The 16,579-nt window shown below is 47.1% G+C and overlaps 3 protein-coding genes across 7 annotated transcripts in view; all 3 read left to right on the top strand.

Annotated features, from left to right (window-relative positions):
* Ptpra (protein tyrosine phosphatase receptor type A) overlaps positions 1 to 8,097 on the top strand; it is a 133,885-nt gene extending 125,788 nt beyond the window's left edge. For 2 of the 5 annotated variants that reach the window (XM_010611013.3, XM_010611014.3), the window contains exons 19-22: positions 2,890 to 3,015; positions 3,095 to 3,246; positions 6,494 to 6,629; positions 7,307 to 8,097. In XM_010611013.3, coding sequence (XP_010609315.1) covers positions 2,890 to 3,015; positions 3,095 to 3,246; positions 6,494 to 6,629; positions 7,307 to 7,381 — 489 coding nt within the window. In that variant the 3' untranslated portion in view covers positions 7,382 to 8,097. The remainder of the gene's footprint in view (positions 1 to 2,889; positions 3,016 to 3,094; positions 3,247 to 6,493; positions 6,630 to 7,306) is intronic. The other 3 variants (XM_019205555.2, XM_033761220.1, XM_019205557.2) reach the window with 2 other exon arrangements.
* Positions 8,098 to 15,227: 7,130 nt separating this feature from the next.
* LOC104853177 (progonadoliberin-2) lies at positions 15,228 to 15,711 on the top strand. The gene is given in 3 exon segments (XM_033761002.1): positions 15,228 to 15,418; positions 15,548 to 15,613; positions 15,616 to 15,711. Coding segments are annotated over 3 exon segments (294 nt in total). The 5' UTR covers positions 15,228 to 15,249; the 3' UTR covers positions 15,675 to 15,711.
* Positions 15,712 to 16,256: 545 nt separating this feature from the next.
* The window catches only part of Mrps26 (mitochondrial ribosomal protein S26), a 2,478-nt gene continuing 2,155 nt past the window's right edge, over positions 16,257 to 16,579 (top strand). The window contains 1 exon segment of the mRNA XM_010611057.3: positions 16,257 to 16,369. Within this exon segment, the coding sequence (XP_010609359.2) occupies positions 16,257 to 16,369 (113 nt within the window).

Raw genomic sequence — 16,579 nt, 5'->3', positions numbered from 1 at the left:
TTTTTTTTTTTTTTTTTTTGGTACCAGGGATCAAACTCTTGCGCTTGTGAGGCAGGCGGCGGAACCACTGAGCCAAATCCCCAGCCCTCTCTGCTCCTCTTATTAGCCTATAACGTTGCATTTCCTCAGCCCCTGTCCCTCATCCTCTTCCACCTACATACCATTTCTCTTTACTCTTCAGGATTGGCTTTCTCCTCTCAGGGTCCCTCCTTACTTTATTCCTTTTCTTCTTGATCCATTAGGACTGCTTTAGTTAAAATCAGCCGCAGGTGTCATCTTGCCTAATCCAAAGATCATTTTTCTTTGGGGTGAGGGGGTCTGTCTTATAGCAAATAGGATTTGAAACAGTCGGTGCCTCCCTCCTCCTCAGAACCTTTTCTTCCTTTAGCTTTTGCAATGCTTCCCCTTTCACTAACTTTACTAACTCCTTTGTTATTCCCTTTGTGATCTCTCCTCGCTCCATGACCTCTCAACATGCAAGTGTCTTGGGCTCAGGCTCAGTCCACTCTATTTTCTTTTGATATACTAAGAATACAGCCAACCTGGTAGCTTCAAATATAATCTGTATGCCAAAGACGGAGATACATGTCTTCAGTCCAGTTACCTGCTCCCCTTCCCAGTTGTAGACCTATAGGTCCCAGTAAAGGTCTCAGGCTTCATGTGGTCCCAATAAAATTTTCTCCTTCCCCCTAGGTCCACCCACTCTGACCTATTTCAATAAATAAGGCCACCTTCCACCCAATTGCATATGTCACACACTAGGAGTCACCTTCCTTACTCCCCTTTTCTCAGCCCCCATAGGCAGCTTCAGTGAGTTCTGATCCCTGGTAAGCACAGCTGCTCTCCAGCTTGATTACTACCACACTGAAGCCACTACCACCATCTCTCACCTGCTGAGGGACAAGCCCATGGACAGTGGTGATGCCTCCTCTCACATGCACCAGCACTGCTCACCTGCAGTTGCTTAGCAACTGATCTTCCTGCTTCCAGTCACACCCTCTCTTTCTCAGTTCTTCAGTGTCAGCTGATGGTCTTTTACAATAATATAAATGTAGTCATATTACTGCTACTTCTTTTTTGTTGTTCGTTTGTTTTTGTGACAGAGTCTTGCTAAATAGTTAAACTGGCCTTGAACTCATGGCCATCCTCCCGCCTCAGCCTACCGAGTGCTGGGATTATGGGCGTGCACCACCATGCCCAGCTGGTTGTGTCACTTGTCTTAAAATCTTTTGGCTTCTGGAGATCATGAAGGAAAATCTGCCCATGCATACAAAATTTAGAAACTTTAGTGATTATATCTAGTTCCCAGACTGGAATTTATTCCTTCTTTTGGTCTTACTTGCTTATTTTTAAATCCCCTAGTTTCTGTACTCTCTTATCTTTCTGTCCTCTGTATGCCAAATGGGGCACATTTTCAGCAGTGAATCATAGCTTCTCTTCTTGAAAGATGCTCCCATTATTGCTCCTGGCCCTGCATTCCTCACAGACCTCTTTTCCAGCTCTGCCCTCCCATCTCCATCCCAGCAGAGTCCCTGAACATTTTTAGACTGAGCTACAGCAAGTACACAACTCCTGCTGCCCTTACTCTGGATTCCTTAATCCCATGTCCTTTTTTCTGCTTAGCCCAAAGCAGAGTTGCCCCACTACATCTTTGGGCTGAAGCTGCTCAGTGCCTTCTCCCAAGCCCTTGCCCTTCCTCAGCTCTCTGAAGACTGAACTGTGCTGCTGTGGTAACAGCTGTCAGCACCGCCTTCCCACATCCAGGAGAGGCACCTCTAGGCACTGTTTGCCTCATCCTTCCCCTTGGTTACTGGAGTTACTGAATGATCACACATAGGAAATGCAACAAAAGTCACTAAAATTTACTTTTAATAAATGAATTTATTGGACTGTGATACTCAGTGGTTTTTTCTACTTTTCTTAATTTTTCTAAATATTTTCTAATACATGAATGTACATATATGGTTGAGAATTTTTAAATTGCCAGTAGTGAACTTCAGACTTCTGCACCCAGATGCTCTAAAGAACCATGTAACTGTTGTTGTTTTATTTACACGTTTTATGCCTTGACTTGTTCTGCAGACACAGAACAAATTCATTTACCTGGACTTACTGAGATGCTGCCATATGTCAGGCATTGTACAAGGTGCTGAGAATTCAAAATTGAAAGGGGACAGCCTCTCCCCACAAGGAGCTAGAGAGGGTAATGAGCCAGGAGCAAACACAACTATCCCTGCTCACATAGCAAGGACAGACATGCGAGTGCTAGCAACCTTATAGTACCATGGTAGATGAAAGAGACAGAATCAAAGGGAGAAAAGGATGGACCAGGCTGTGGAGAGGCACTGTGGTGCAGTGGGAGTGTAAATGGATTCAGCTTTTCTGGATTAGCAGTCTGACCATGTAAACAGCAGTAAAATATGGAAGCCAGACACAGTATACTCCCAGCACTTGTGAAGCTGAGGTAGGAGGATCACCGTGAGCTAAGGTGAGTCTGAGAATGAATTCAAGCCCAGCTTAGAATACATAGTAAGACCTGTCTCAAAAAATAATAAAATGTGGAAACATCTGGAGGACAAAATTTGGAATTTGAACAAAAGCATTCACTCCTCTTTCTCCCCACAGCTATTTGAGTAAAGATACTGCACTGAAAGAATGGTTAGAGTTCATCACAGAGCATACTGCATGGTGTACTGATAGTCTCCAGTTAATTTAAACCAAAGCTTAATTAGAATGATGTGAAATAATGTGATCTACTGAGTTTTCAACACCCTGAGGTTGAAGTGTGTCGGGTTAAATGTGGCTGTGATGAAAGAGGGGTCAGGCTGCCCATGGGTGGAGCTGCCTCTACCAACTTGGTATTCTAGCCCCTGCCCTTTGTCCCTCCAGGAGAAGTGTGCCCAGTACTGGCCATCTGATGGTCTGGTGTCCTATGGAGACATCACAGTGGAGCTGAAGAAAGATGAGGAATGTGAGAGCTACACTGTCCGAGACCTCCTGGTCACCAACACCAGAGTAAGATGGGCACTGAATGGGGGATCCTCCCAAAGGGAAGACAGGACTGCCTGTGCCTCCTAACCCACTTCCTCCACAGGAAAACAAGAGCCGGCAGATCCGACAGTTCCACTTCCATGGCTGGCCTGAAGTGGGCATCCCCAGTGACGGGAAGGGCATGATCAGCATCATCGCAGCCGTGCAGAAGCAACAGCAGCAGTCTGGGAACCACCCCATCACTGTGCATTGCAGGTACCACTCACCTCAGACAGGGCAGAGACACCCAGAGAGGCAGATGGGGGCCACAGTGGGCATGCTGCAGACCGTGAGAAAAGCTGTCCAAGGGCAGATGTGGGTGAGCACATGGTAGTCAAATTCGATGATTAAGGGCTGGCGGATCAGACAGTCTTCAGACTTGAACCTACCACATTAATTAAGTCTTGGGCAACTAACAATATTACTGGGATTCAGCCATGTTGGTGTACTCCTGTAATCTGTAATCCCAACACTTGGATGGCTGAGGCAGGAAAATTACAAGTTCAAGCCCAGCCTTGTTTCAAAATTTTAAAAATTTTTTTATAAAGAGTTGGGAATATAGCTTAGTAAGGAGGCCCTGGGCTCAATCCCCTGTACCACAGTCAGTCAGTGAAAAATCACTAGAAAATAACCATATAGTGTTGATAGAAACAAAGAGATGTGGAAAAAACAGAAAAAGAGCCAGACATGGGCCAGAGATTTAGCTCAGTGGTTCCGCCACCTGCCTTGCAAGTGCAAGATCCCCAGTTCGATCCCCAGTACCAAAAAACAAAAAGCCAGGCATGGTGGTGCATACCTGTAATCCCAGCATTCTTGGACACAGAGGCAGAAGGATCATGAGTTTGAACCTAACCTGGGTAATTTAGTGACTTAGCAAGACCTTTTCTCAAGTTACAAAAGGGGGTGGGTATGTAGCTCAGTGCAAAGGCTCTGGGTTCAATCCCTAGTACTACAAAAAAAAAAAAAACAAAAAAAAACTAGAAGAGCCAAGAATACCTCTCAGGATTGAGTCTGAGTTACTGGTAACTGTTGAAGTAACAGGAAAGATGGTAAGAAGGCTTCTTTGGAGAAAGAGAAGATGATTTTTGTTTGAGATGTGTTATTTGAGATAACTTTTTTTTTTCGGTTTACCCTGAGTTTTTCTTTTTTTCTTTTTTCTTTCTCTCTCTCTTTTTATTTTATTTATTTATTTATTTATTTATTTATTTATTTACTTACTTACTTACTTACTTACTTATTTATTTATTTATTTTGGTATGAGGATAGAATTTAGGACCTTGTGCTTTTCCACTACATCCCTGGCCCTGCCCTGAGTTTTTCTTCAGATTTTCTCAAAAGCTTTGTCATGCCATCCAGTTACTCTCCTGTGTCCTCTCTCAAGCCTGTTCCAGTTATACCCCTCCTCCCCGACTATCTCCCTGCAGCTGCTCCCTCACTGGGCTGCCTGTGGCCTCCAGATTACTGAAGCCATTGATCAGCTCATCTCTTTATATTTGAGTTTTTTTGGTACGGGGGGTCAAACTCCAGTCCTTGCGCTTGAGAGGCAGGTGGCTGAACCACTGAGCTAAATCCCTCGCCCTATATTTGAGTTTTCATCGGCTTTGGACACAGTCACTTAGCTCTCTCAGGAGTCCTCTCAGCTTGGTATCTATTCTGGTTTCCCTCCTCGTAGGCTCTTCCTTCCTTGTATTTATCCTGTGCTGATTCTTCCCTGTCTGTGGTCCAAGCCCCATCCTTGAACCCTTTGTCAACAGACAGTATCTCTAAGTGAACTCACCCAATCTCCTAGCTTGATAACTACTCTTAAGTCTTTATCATCAGCTCACTCTCTCTAAATTCCAGGTTACATGCACAGTATTTCCATGTTACTAATGGGCATGCTCAGCATAGGGTTCAAGGGAGAACTCCCAAGCCTACAGTTCCCATGGCCATCCCCAGATCAGTAAACAGTATTTTCATTACCCATTTAACTCCAGGGGACTTCCCTCGTCTCCTCTCGTTCTCTCATGCATCACAAGTCAAGCTCTACCTGCACATAGTCTCAGAATCTGAGTATATCTCACTGCCCCCCTCATGGGAGGCTAATGTTTAATTATGCCAGCCTCCTGGCTCATCTCCCTGTTCCCAGCTTCCCTAACACTGTTCTTAACACAGCAGCCTGAGAGAACCTTTTAAACCTGTGTCAGACCACAGCCACATCGCACAGAATCGCACCACAATCTGAAGTCTCACTGCCAGGACAGCCAGGGAGGTGTATTGGGAGCTGGCATTCTCCTGGGGCTCTGACTTCACCCCACCACCTCCTGCCTGCCTGCCACACATCCAGCTACATGGGCTTTGTTTTGTTTGTTTTGTTTTGTTTTTTTGGTACCGGGGATTGAACTCAGGCCCTCCTTGTGCTTGTGAGGCAGGTACTGGAAGTACTGAGCTAAATCCCTGGCCCCAGCTATGTGGACTTTGGCACCCACAGCACCTTCTTGCCTTGGGCCTGAGAGGCTTCTTCCCATACAACCATAGGACTTCTGCACACTGTCCTGGCATCTCTGCTCTCAGCACCCTTTAAAGAGCTTCCTCTGAGCACCCTGCTTGGAACTCTGTTCTTTCTCCTTTCCATACTGCATATGTTATTAACTGAGGAGACCGCTAAGCCCCACAGCCCCCTGCCACAGAGCAGGCATTCAGTGTTCTGTAACAGAATCATCTGATAACATTGAATAAGGTGGATAATATCAAGGTCAGAGTCTGAATTCTCCTCAATTTAGGAAAATCAGAAGCATGAAAAAGAATCAGCAGGTACACACCAGTGCCGACAGTTAGTCAGTGAAAGGGAAGAGTAGACTAGAACTCTAAGCCAGTAGTGGGTCAGGGCAACCCTGGCATGTTGGTAGATGGATGGCAAGAGCTAGTAGTGTTTTGTTTTGTTTTGTTTTTGTTTAGGTGGGTGGGTTAGACAGGGTCTTACTGTGTAATTCAGACTGGCCTTGTTTGGTGTTTTTGTTTGTTTGATTTTGGTGGTCTGGGGATCGAATTCAGGATCTTGCACTTGCAAGGCAGGCACAGTGCCACTAAGCTAAATCCCCAACTGGCCTTGAACTCACTGTAGCCCAGGCTAGTCTTAAACTCTCAGCAGTCCTCCTGCCTCAGCCTCTCAAGTGCTGGGATTATAGATATACGTCACCATGTTTGTCAAGGGCTAGTGTTGATGGTGTCATCACCATGGTCCCACTGGTAAGTCCTTTAGTGAACACAGGTGGCATGCAGGCAGGGCCTCCTGAGAGCTGTGCTCTCACAGGGTTCCTCCAGGCCAAGATGAGCATGGGCCTCCTGCCCCACCCGTGCCTTCCCCTGAAAACTGCTGATCACACACTCCCCCAGCACCAACTTCAGGCTATATCTGCAACCCACCACACTCACCCCATAGCACAGGTAGATGTACAGTAGTAAGATGTCTACTCTCTTTCAGCGCTGGGGCAGGACGGACCGGGACCTTCTGTGCCCTGAGCACAGTCCTGGAGCGTGTGAAGGCAGAGGGGATTTTGGACGTCTTCCAGACTGTCAAGAGTCTGCGCCTGCAGAGGCCACACATGGTCCAGACACTGGTATGCTGTCTATGTCCCTGTCTTTGCCATCACCTTCTACAGTCTTTCTCCAGCAGGGAGGAAGCTCTTCAGAGAGCGCACCCAGTACTCAGAAGACTGACTGACCACAGACTCACCCTTCCCCAAGGTTCCCCAGACAGACAAGAAGTACCTTGGGAGGCAGGAAGGGTCCCAGTGGGAGAATAGCCAGTGTCACCAAAGGGGATGTGACAAGTTAAAGGGATTGCCACCTTGGCATTTCATTTGGATCTAGAGGAGAGGGCAGGAGGTCTTGCCTTTGGTCTGTTCAACTTCCTCTTAAGAGTTCTGACTCTTAACAGTCTGGACATCCACAGAGGTTTTCCTGAACCCTGTGGAGCTAGAAATGTTTGAGAAGTTCAATTTTAGGTTTGGCAAAAGATTGAGGCTTTGAGAACCAGAGCACATCCTAACCTGGCAGCAATGATGAGGGCTGGGCCACACTCCAGATACCCCGTTTCCCAGTGTGACACACTCAGGGCTGATCCCTGCAGGACCTAGGACTGTCTTGGTTGTTAATTCAGACAGCTCTGTAGAAGATCTGTTACACTCAGCCCAGAACTGTCAGAACTCTGGCAGGCGGTTCAGGGCCCAGGGTGGATTCTAAGACATTCATTTCCTCAGTAACCTTGGCTTTCTTCCCGGCCTCTGCTCTCCAGGAACAGTATGAGTTCTGCTACAAGGTGGTGCAGGAGTACATTGACGCCTTCTCAGACTATGCCAACTTCAAGTGACAGGCAATAAGCCCACGGACAGGAGAATTGCCTTTAATATTTTGTAATATTCTGTTTTGTTAATATACCCAAAATTGTGTATATATCTTATAACTGTTTTAGAAATTGGTACATAGGCTTCTATTACCTATTAGGTGGAGATTTTATATGTAAATGTGTTAGCACTGATAGTCCTTTTTCCAATGTTTTATTGGGGAATTAAATAGTGTGATGTTTGGGTTGATATCGTGAAATCCTCGGCCTGGAAATTGGGCTGAATTGTTCTTTGGTTTAAACATCTTTTCCTAAAGAAGCTAAACACAAAACCCATTCCAGATAGCTCGGTACCAACTAAGAAAAAAAGCACAAAAGTTCTCAGAGCTCCTGAGGAAGTGGTTGTCCCGGTATCCCCATGCAGGCGTCCGTTTCCTCCCTGCACTGTATATATCCCTCCCCTTCATGGCCCATCCATTTCTCCCACTGCCTACATCCCAGCAGCCCCCCGTGGGGAGTAATGGGACCAGAGCGGTATCTCTGGCACCACACTAGGGATTATCAGATAATAAAAGTTTTGATTCCCTGAAGAAATGTCTCTCCCTTTGTCTGGGGTGGGGCAGCCAGACAGGGCTTCAGCTCTTCTAAGCCACATTTGGCCCTGCTGTTGCTGCTATCTCTGGGTTTCCTTGCTCTTCCTCAAGTATAGCCCTCTATTCCCCCAGGTCCTCTTGTCTTTCTCAGCACATCTTTGGTGTGGTGGTCCCAACCACTCTGGATACAGAGTGAGGATCCACTAAGGGCCCCTGGGTAAAAGAAGCCAGGTTGGCCTTAGGACTGAGGCCAGTCTGATCTCTCCAATCCCTGGTGCTTAGCTCCAAAGCCATCTAGATTGTATCACATTGTCCAGAATAAGTCTCTATATCCACACTGATTGGTTCAGTAGCCTCCCTTTCCTTCCATATGTGTCCTCAATTCCAGGACTATTATGTGAAGTCTCACAGATCCAAAAGCCAACATAACGAATCTTGGATCTCTACTCAGTGGGAGTCTTAGATCCCAGCTTGGTTCTCAAGCCTGTTGTGTTTGACAGAAACATTGAACTTTTGTGTCCTAAGGAATGTGGATGTTCCTTTATCTCTAATACAACACTCTACTGGACCCAGAGTCCCAGCATCCTTTCACCTTTTGTCCCAGGTTTCGCAAGATGAAATTCTCATCCTCATGGTCGGAGTTTGATCACTGCTATGTCCCTTTTCCATCCTAGCATGGGGAAAGAGCATGGAGAGCAGTTTCATTTATAGGGACTTAAAGCAGAAGTTGTACTTTTCCTTTCCGCTCATGCACCATTGGTTAAAACCTAATCCTATGGCTACCCATGACTACAAGGGATGTGGACAGTGTGACCGTCTGCTGGGGCCCAGCTGGGAGGATGAGTCTGCCCACAACACATAGCCTCATGAGCAGCTTGTCATAGGAGCAGAGAGTCAGGTAAAGGGCAAGGCAGAAGGAGACTGGCCTTTAGCCTTTCTTAAGAGTTAGAGCAGGCCCTGTCCTCGTCAACTTCAGGAGTGAGGGGTGGCACCCCTGCCTGGCCCATGGAGGCACGCTCACAGGTCACTGCAACTAAGCTGCTTGGAGAACTGGACCCAAGAGATGCTGGAAATTTAGATGAGTACAAAGGAAGGAATGTCAAGTGGGACTGCACTGCAAAGGGCCTGACTGAGGGGACGCAGTCATCATCCGGTGGCTCCAAGATGGTAGCCGGGTTGTGTACCACATACTCAAGATGTATGTGTGAAGGGAGGGATGTGTGGAAAAGACCCCTGTGGTGGCAGGGCCACAATGATAGACCACCTGTGGAAGCTTCAAGAGGTGAGTGCAGGTAGTCACAGCTACTCACAGAGAAGGCTGAAGCAGAGGGATTGTTTGAGGCAACCTGTGCAATATAGGGAGAAGACCCCACCTTTAAAATATACATAGTGGATGGGCCTTTAGCTCAGCAGTTCGGTGGCCTGCCTTGCAAGCGCAAGGACCCAAGTTCAATCCCCAGTACCAAAAAAAAAAAAAAAAAAAAAAAACACCACCCAAACACATTTTTAAAAAAAAAAAACACACACACACACACACACACACACACACACACACACACACACACACACAGTGGGTCTGGGGATTTAGCTCAATGGTTCCACTGCTGGCTTTGTAAGCACAAGGACCTGAGTTCAATCCCTGGTACCAAAATAAATAAATAAAATAAAATATACATAGGTATAGGGCCAGGGGTTTAGCTCAGTGGCACCATGCCTGCCTTGCAAGCGTGAGGTCCTGAGTTTGATCCCTCGTACAAAAATACACAAAAAACCCATAGGTATAGAAACAAATAAGAAAATGTAGAATCTAAATACAGTGGTACCTCAATTCACGAACTTAATTTGTTCCACGATTCTGGGGAAGATGGCTGCATTCATGTTTGTCACCCAATGTGGAATTTGTGAACAGAAGCAAAATTTTGCCAAATGCTTCTGTTCATGAACCAAATTATTCATGAACAGAAGCGTTTATGAATGGAGGTATTATTGCAGCAAAATGAAGTCTCATGTATTCATCGCATCTTCAGTTATCAACTTAGGGCCAATTATGTTTCATCTGACATCTCCCTATCTGAGTTATTCAAAATCAAAACCTATTTTATTAACAAATATTTATATTCATTTCATACATGAATATTTCAGTGTCTCTAAAAACACAATCACAATACGATTAGTACACCTACCAAATTAACAATACTTAAAATCTCTGTGATTGAATCAAGAGCCTAAGATAAATTTTAAATTGATATATCACCGAAGTCTTTTTTTTTTTTGGTACTGGGGATCAAACTCAGGTCCTTGTGAGGCAGGCAGCGGAACCATTGAACTAAATCCCCGGCCCTCACCAAAGTCTTTTACTCAATACATTTCTGTTCTGTCTTTGCTCCTCCCCATATCCTAAATGTCTTTTGATCAAAATTTATAATACAATTTAGCATATTTTTATTCATTCATCACCCCCAAAATACATTTCCTTCAGAGCCTAAGTTCTTTCCCCTTTATGACAGATATAAAAAAGTCTATACTCTGCACTCTTTCCACAATTTTTTTTTTTTTTTTGTACCAGGAATCAAACTCAGCCTCATGCTTGCCAGGTAGGTGCTGAACCACTGAGCTACATCCCTGGCCCTCCTTCCTCTCTTGTTTCATACCCACACATGTATCTTACTTTGCCATCACTGGGACGAAATACCTGACACCCAAACTTTAAAGAGAAGATGTTTACTTTGGCTCATGGTTTCCATCCATGGCTGCAAGGAAGAAACAGCATGGCAAAAGGGTGTGGTGGAGGAGAAGGTGCTCAACCTGTGGCAGCCAGAAAGCAAGACAGTGAAGCGGGGAGGAGCAAGAATGCACCTGTCCAGGTCACACCCGCCAGTGACCCATGCCCAGCGAGGCCTCGCCTCCTAACAGCACACTCAGCTATGGACTCATGGATGGATAAATCTGCTGATGAGTATAGCGCCCCCATGGTTCAATCTCCTAGAATTTGGGAGGAATTTTACATCTAAACCATAACACATGCCTTTCCCCTGAACTTACCAGGTTTTTCAGGGATCCATTGCTTCTCGCCTACTAACTCTCCCCTGGTACTAGTGGTCCTCCAGACTTTTATCTCCATCTGTAGCTCTTTCTCCGTAGTCTCTTTCCTTGGAGTTTGAGGGTGTGGGCTCTCTGGACCTTTAGCTTTCCTCTGCCCTTCCCCTTTTCCCCCAGCCTTTCCTGCCGAGTGACTAACTCAGAATTACCTGGAGGCACCTGTCACTAATCCCCCAGCCCAGGTGCCCCCAATCCTTTGGGTTCCACCTCCAGTGTGCTCCACCCCACCACACTGTACTTACAGATCACCAGCAGCTCTCCATTTTGTTCTCTTACCGGCAAGCCCCACTGTGCCCTCCCATGATGTTCCCACCTCTCCAGCTAACTCATCTTTATCCTCAGGGTCTGTACATAGATATCTCTGACTACAGCTGGGCATTCAGCTCTAACCTTCTGCTTTGCCAGCTGGCTATGAGCAACACCCAGCTGCAGTGATGTTTTATCTTCAGAACCAGGCATTGGTTGGAGGTCGATGGTGGACAAGTATCTTTCCTGTTCTGCTGAGAGGATGAGGAAAAATTCCAGAGTTGGTAATCTAGAAGGGATATCAGCTAGTCCTAAAAAGCTAACTATGGTGCCAAAAAGATAGGAAACAACTTTCCCTGGGAAGCTTAGTTACTCTGGATTTTTTCAGGAAAAATCATAATCAAATTACAGAAAAAAACAAAGGCATCCTATTCCTCTTTTAAAATAAATATCAGGGGACCAGGTGTGTAGCTTTGTGCTAGAATGCTTGACCCAAATCCATGATGCCCCCGAAGTTTGATCCCCAACACTTGGAAGGCAAGGCAGGAGGATCGCCACAAGATTGAGGCCAGCTTGAACTGCATAGTGAGACCCTGTCTCAAAACAAAACACTAGGGACTTTGAAACATTCTGTAAACCCAACCCAGAACAGAGCTAGGTGATTGAACTCCAAGAGGTATTTGCTCGTTTGTTTTGCAGTGCTGGGGTCAAACCCCAGGCCTTGTATATGCTAGGCAAATGCTCTACCACATCCCCAGCCCTTTTTCTTTTATTTAAAACAGGCTCTTGTATTGGTATTGGATTGTGCGCTGCTGGAGCCTCATCCTAGAGTTGGTTTCTAGGTGCCTTCTGTCCTGAGCAAAGAATTGGCCAAGACAAGTGCAAATGGTAGCAAGGTTTTCCATTTCTTAAAGACAGGAAGAGAAACAGGCTCTGCAGAGTGAGTCTGGACCAAGTAACAGGAAAATAAGTACATTTGGTAAGATGAGCATGAACAGGACCAGGAATTTAGCTCAGTGGCACCATGCCTGCCTCAAAAGCACAAGGTCCTAAGTTCAATATCTGGTACCAAAAAAATAAAAGAAAATAAAAGGTGAGCACGAAGAACTACTTATTGTGAAAGGACACAGTTGCCCTTAGCTCAAGGCCAGCCATCATTTTGTATTTTCCATCCTGAGGCTGGCATAACATCTGGGCCAGCCCATCAAAAAGCATGCTGAGTTCCAGTGAGAAGTCCATGTGCAGGTGCAGGGCTTTGGGAACTGTTAGGCACATTTGTCCTGGGATTTTGTAATTAACTCCTACTTTCCTAGCTAGTCTCCTGCTTCACTATGTTTCCCAGACTGCCTTCAAACTTGTGGTCCTCTTGCCTCAGCCTCCTGAGTAGCTGGGATTGCAGACCTGTGCCTCTGTGCCTGGTTTCAAAGGGCTATTATTCAAATAAATGGAATTATAGTTTACTCAAGATTGTACAGTCTTTTTTTATAGCAAAAACATTTATTGGTACATTTTAGCGGGGGTTGTTTTTGTTTTTTGAAACAGTCTTACTTTGCAGTTCAGGCTGACCTTGAACTCACTATGTAGCCAAGGCTAGCCTCAAATTTGCAGTGATCTTCCTGTCTCAGCCTCCTCAGCGCTGAGATTATAGGTGTGTGCCATCACACCCAACTGGTACTTTTTTTTTTTTTTTTGAGACAGGGTCTATTGGTACATTTTAGACATACATAATGATAGCACTCATCACAGGGAATTTGTACCTGTTCACAATACCTCCTGCCTTTTTTTCCCATCCTCCCTCTCCCTTCAAATTCCTCTCCCCTCCCTGTGTACAAAAGCTTGTTTCCATTTTTCCCTTCTATTTTCACTTTTTTTCTTGTCCCTTCCTTTCTCCCTCCCCCCTCCTTTATTCCCTTTCCAAAGGGCTACGTTTAATAAACCACAAGCAAATATTTTTCTAAAAATCACTATTTACAAAATCTATATATTTCCCAAAACAATTTAACTGAACATACAATCCTCACATTCATTTCAAGCCATTGCTAATATGTCAATTTGGAAAATCACAGCTGAAACCCAGGTGCCCAGGACTGTCCGTAGTGTCCATAGTGCCTGCTGTGAGCTCCCTCCCCATCTTTGTCACAGGATTTGACGAATCTGTTTGCACAGTGACTCTACTCACCAGGATGCCAAGCCTGACCGTTCTCAAATTTGCTTTTGAGCTTAAATGCCAATTGGCTATTAACCCTGTAAACAGGCCTCTGACCCCTAGAGGCTGATGGCTGGTGGTGGAAAGCTGAGCTACTGAGGCAAACTGGGAGAAGAGGGCCTAGCTCTGTCTAAATCCACAAATGATCTTGGTGAGCATGGGATGAAAAAGGCCTTTAAAGCTGGAAGACAAATTTACCCACTGTTGATAGCCCCAGAGAGACTGCAGGTCCTCTCAGCTGATCCCTACTCCTGGGCCTGATTGAAAGGAAGAAGGGACAACCCTGGATAGAACACCCAAACTCACCTGCACTTGGTGCAACCCAGCCCTGTGCCAGGTGTGTGGATACGAGCTGGCCTACCTGCCCATTTTAATGGGTGAACACATTTAGCCTTCAGAAATAGGATCACAAATTTTGGATCATGGAGGGATTTATATAGGCCTCAAGGGAAGGAGCTTGAGGATGCAGCCTGGAAGGTGGGAAGATGAGACCAGGACATGGACCAGCCTAGAGCAGGAGTCCGGTGACTTCTGTAAACCAAGAAGTCATAAACAAGGTGAAAATAAAAGTAAAGATAGTTTTATTCAAGTACAGAATAGATCTGCAGATTGGGTGCACAGGTTTAGTTAGACTGAACCAGTGTCCTGCCTACAGAAAGCAGGCTTTTGGAACAAGAAGGAAGCATGTGCAGTTTAGCCTTTGGAAGAGGGAAGTAGGATTAAGGCTGTTTGGTGCAAATAAGGCTGGTCATGTGTTCTGTAAATCCATTGCAATGTCCAGGTCAGGAGGCAAAACTGGGCTCTCTCAAACCTTACAAGGTATTGTTAAGATTTCAAAACAACGTTCCCTCTGGTGGATTCATTTTCCAGCATGATGTCTCTGAGGCAGTTTACCCCTTCATTAAAGCTCTAGGGCTCAGAAAAGGAACTTTGCTCTCCTTTAGACCATTCTGCAGCTATTTTGACATTTTTGTTCAAACTTCGGGTCTCTAGGAAGACGGGGAAGGGAGGAGGGGCGTGTCTGGTGACTGTAGAGCCAGGGGTGGCCCAGGGTATGTTCATGAAATAGAAGCTATGAGATGGGGTGGGGTGGCAAGCTGCTCCTCTCATCTTCAAGACGTCACTGGAATCTGTGGGCCACAGCAGAGAAGGTGGAGCTACCTGGTCAATAAATCCTAGGGCTGCTGACTTAGGTCCTGCAGCTGCCAAAGGAGCTACCTCTGCCACAGCTGTCCTGGTGAGTTGGGGGGCTGCCCTCACTCAGTACTCCTGGATGGAGCTCCAGCCTGGGTGTGCAACACACTGCTCCTTTACCCCTCCCAAGCCCTTCCACCTTTGAGCCATTCCTAGCAAAGAGCCCCCTTGCTCCCTGCTCCTCCCAGCAATGCTATGTATTCCTGTGTTTGCCACCCTGGCATGGGAGGGACAAGGTATGGAAGCACTTGCTTCCATCACCAACACGTATCTTCCATATCCCCAGCTACCACAGAAGGGAGATGGCAGGTCTCAGAGCCCACCACTCTGGTTCCCTAGCACCAGGTGCTCGGAATGTTCCCCTGGAGTACCTTCCCTGGCCCAGGCCTGAACCAGGTCTGAACCCCTGTAGGCCTGGGATGAGAAGTGGCTGAAAGGGAAAGGTGTTGAGAGACACTAAAGCTGCCTGAGATGCTTGTTGGCCAGGGTGACCCTGGAGAAAGAGGAAGTACCAGGGTCCTTGAGTTCTGCCCATTGTCTTTGAGAGCAGCCCTGCCATGGCCAGCTCTAGGCTCGGCCTCCTACTGCTGCTGCTGTTGCTGTTGCTGCTGCTAACCACCTATCCTGGACCTTTGAGGGCTCAGCACTGGTCCCATGGCTGGTGCCCTGGAGGAAAACGAGCCTCCAGATCACCCCAGGATTCCCAGAGTGTTCCCAGGCTCTCAGGTGGGTAATGGGTCGCCCAGTGTGGGTGGGAGCCCATACCGGCTGCAGCTCCTTTACATACATGGGCCTGGGAGTGGAGGCAGATGGCAGCCTCTGTTCCCTTCTGAGGAAGAGTACTGGGCACTGCAGCGGGGAGCCTCGCTCAGGCTGCCCATAGACTCCCAAGTGAGGACCGGGCTCCCTCGGAGGACACTGTGCCTGGCAGGGCAGAAGCATGTTCCGGTGGACTCTTCACAGGAAACAGCACCTGGTGTAAATACTACCGGTGAGTGGGGTGAGAGGCCCCACATTCAGGACCAGCCACTGATCCCCGTGGCCATGCTACTGGGGAAGGAGCTAGGGTGTGCAACACCACTGGGACGCTCCTTGCTGCAGCACTCCCGGCTGTTTCTCTAGTCACTAGTGGAGCAGGAGATAACTGTACTGAAAATCTGCGTAAATAAGACAGTGGCAGCTGTGGGGTCCCCCAGTTTCTTGACAAGTCAATCTCAAGGTGGGCAGTGCTAAGAGGGAAGGGGTGTTCCTCACAAAGAGGCGGCAGGGCTCAAAGGCCCAAGTGGTCACCAGCGCAGGGCGTGCAGAACAACTCTGCAGATCTCCCCAAGACCACAGCAGAAGATGGGCGTCGGTTTATTACTAATTTTTGCACATGAAATATATTTAAAGTTAAGAGAAGCACCTTATTAACTAAAGAAAGACGTGGACGATCCCAGAGGCAAAGCTCTATGACCTAATTTAAATTCAGGGCTGTTTAGGGTGGAATGGCCGCCTGCCCAGGTATCTGGAGATCTTCACGCTGGGTTCTCAGGCGCCGGCTGGAGAGGGGTTCCCGAGCGATATGGAGGCCCGCGACGAACAGGTGGGGACAGGAGGGAAGGGCGCAGTCTGGCGTCACTGGACCGGAGAATCCCACGGCGTGACTGTTCCTCTCCCGCCGCAGAACACAGCCCAGTGACGCGTTCCGCCGTTCTTCAATAAAAGCTTGAGGTCCACAGTGCTGTTGCTTCTAATTGTCTCCTTCGCTCCCTCCCTTCACCATCCGCGTTGAGAGCCCCCCTCACGGGAGCCAGAGGGTCTCCGGCTCAGCCCGGCTGGTGGGAGGAGCTTCGGGAGGCGGCCGCGCACGAGCTCCGCCCCCACGGGGAGGGACCGGACCGGAGG

This window comes from Fukomys damarensis, unplaced genomic scaffold, assembly GCF_012274545.1.
Source record: "Fukomys damarensis isolate Sample0158 unplaced genomic scaffold, DMR_v1.0_HiC HiC_scaffold_7, whole genome shotgun sequence".
In the NCBI taxonomy this organism is placed as follows: Eukaryota; Metazoa; Chordata; class Mammalia; order Rodentia; family Bathyergidae; genus Fukomys; species Fukomys damarensis.
This window is presented reverse-complemented; position numbering and strand designations above follow the sequence as displayed.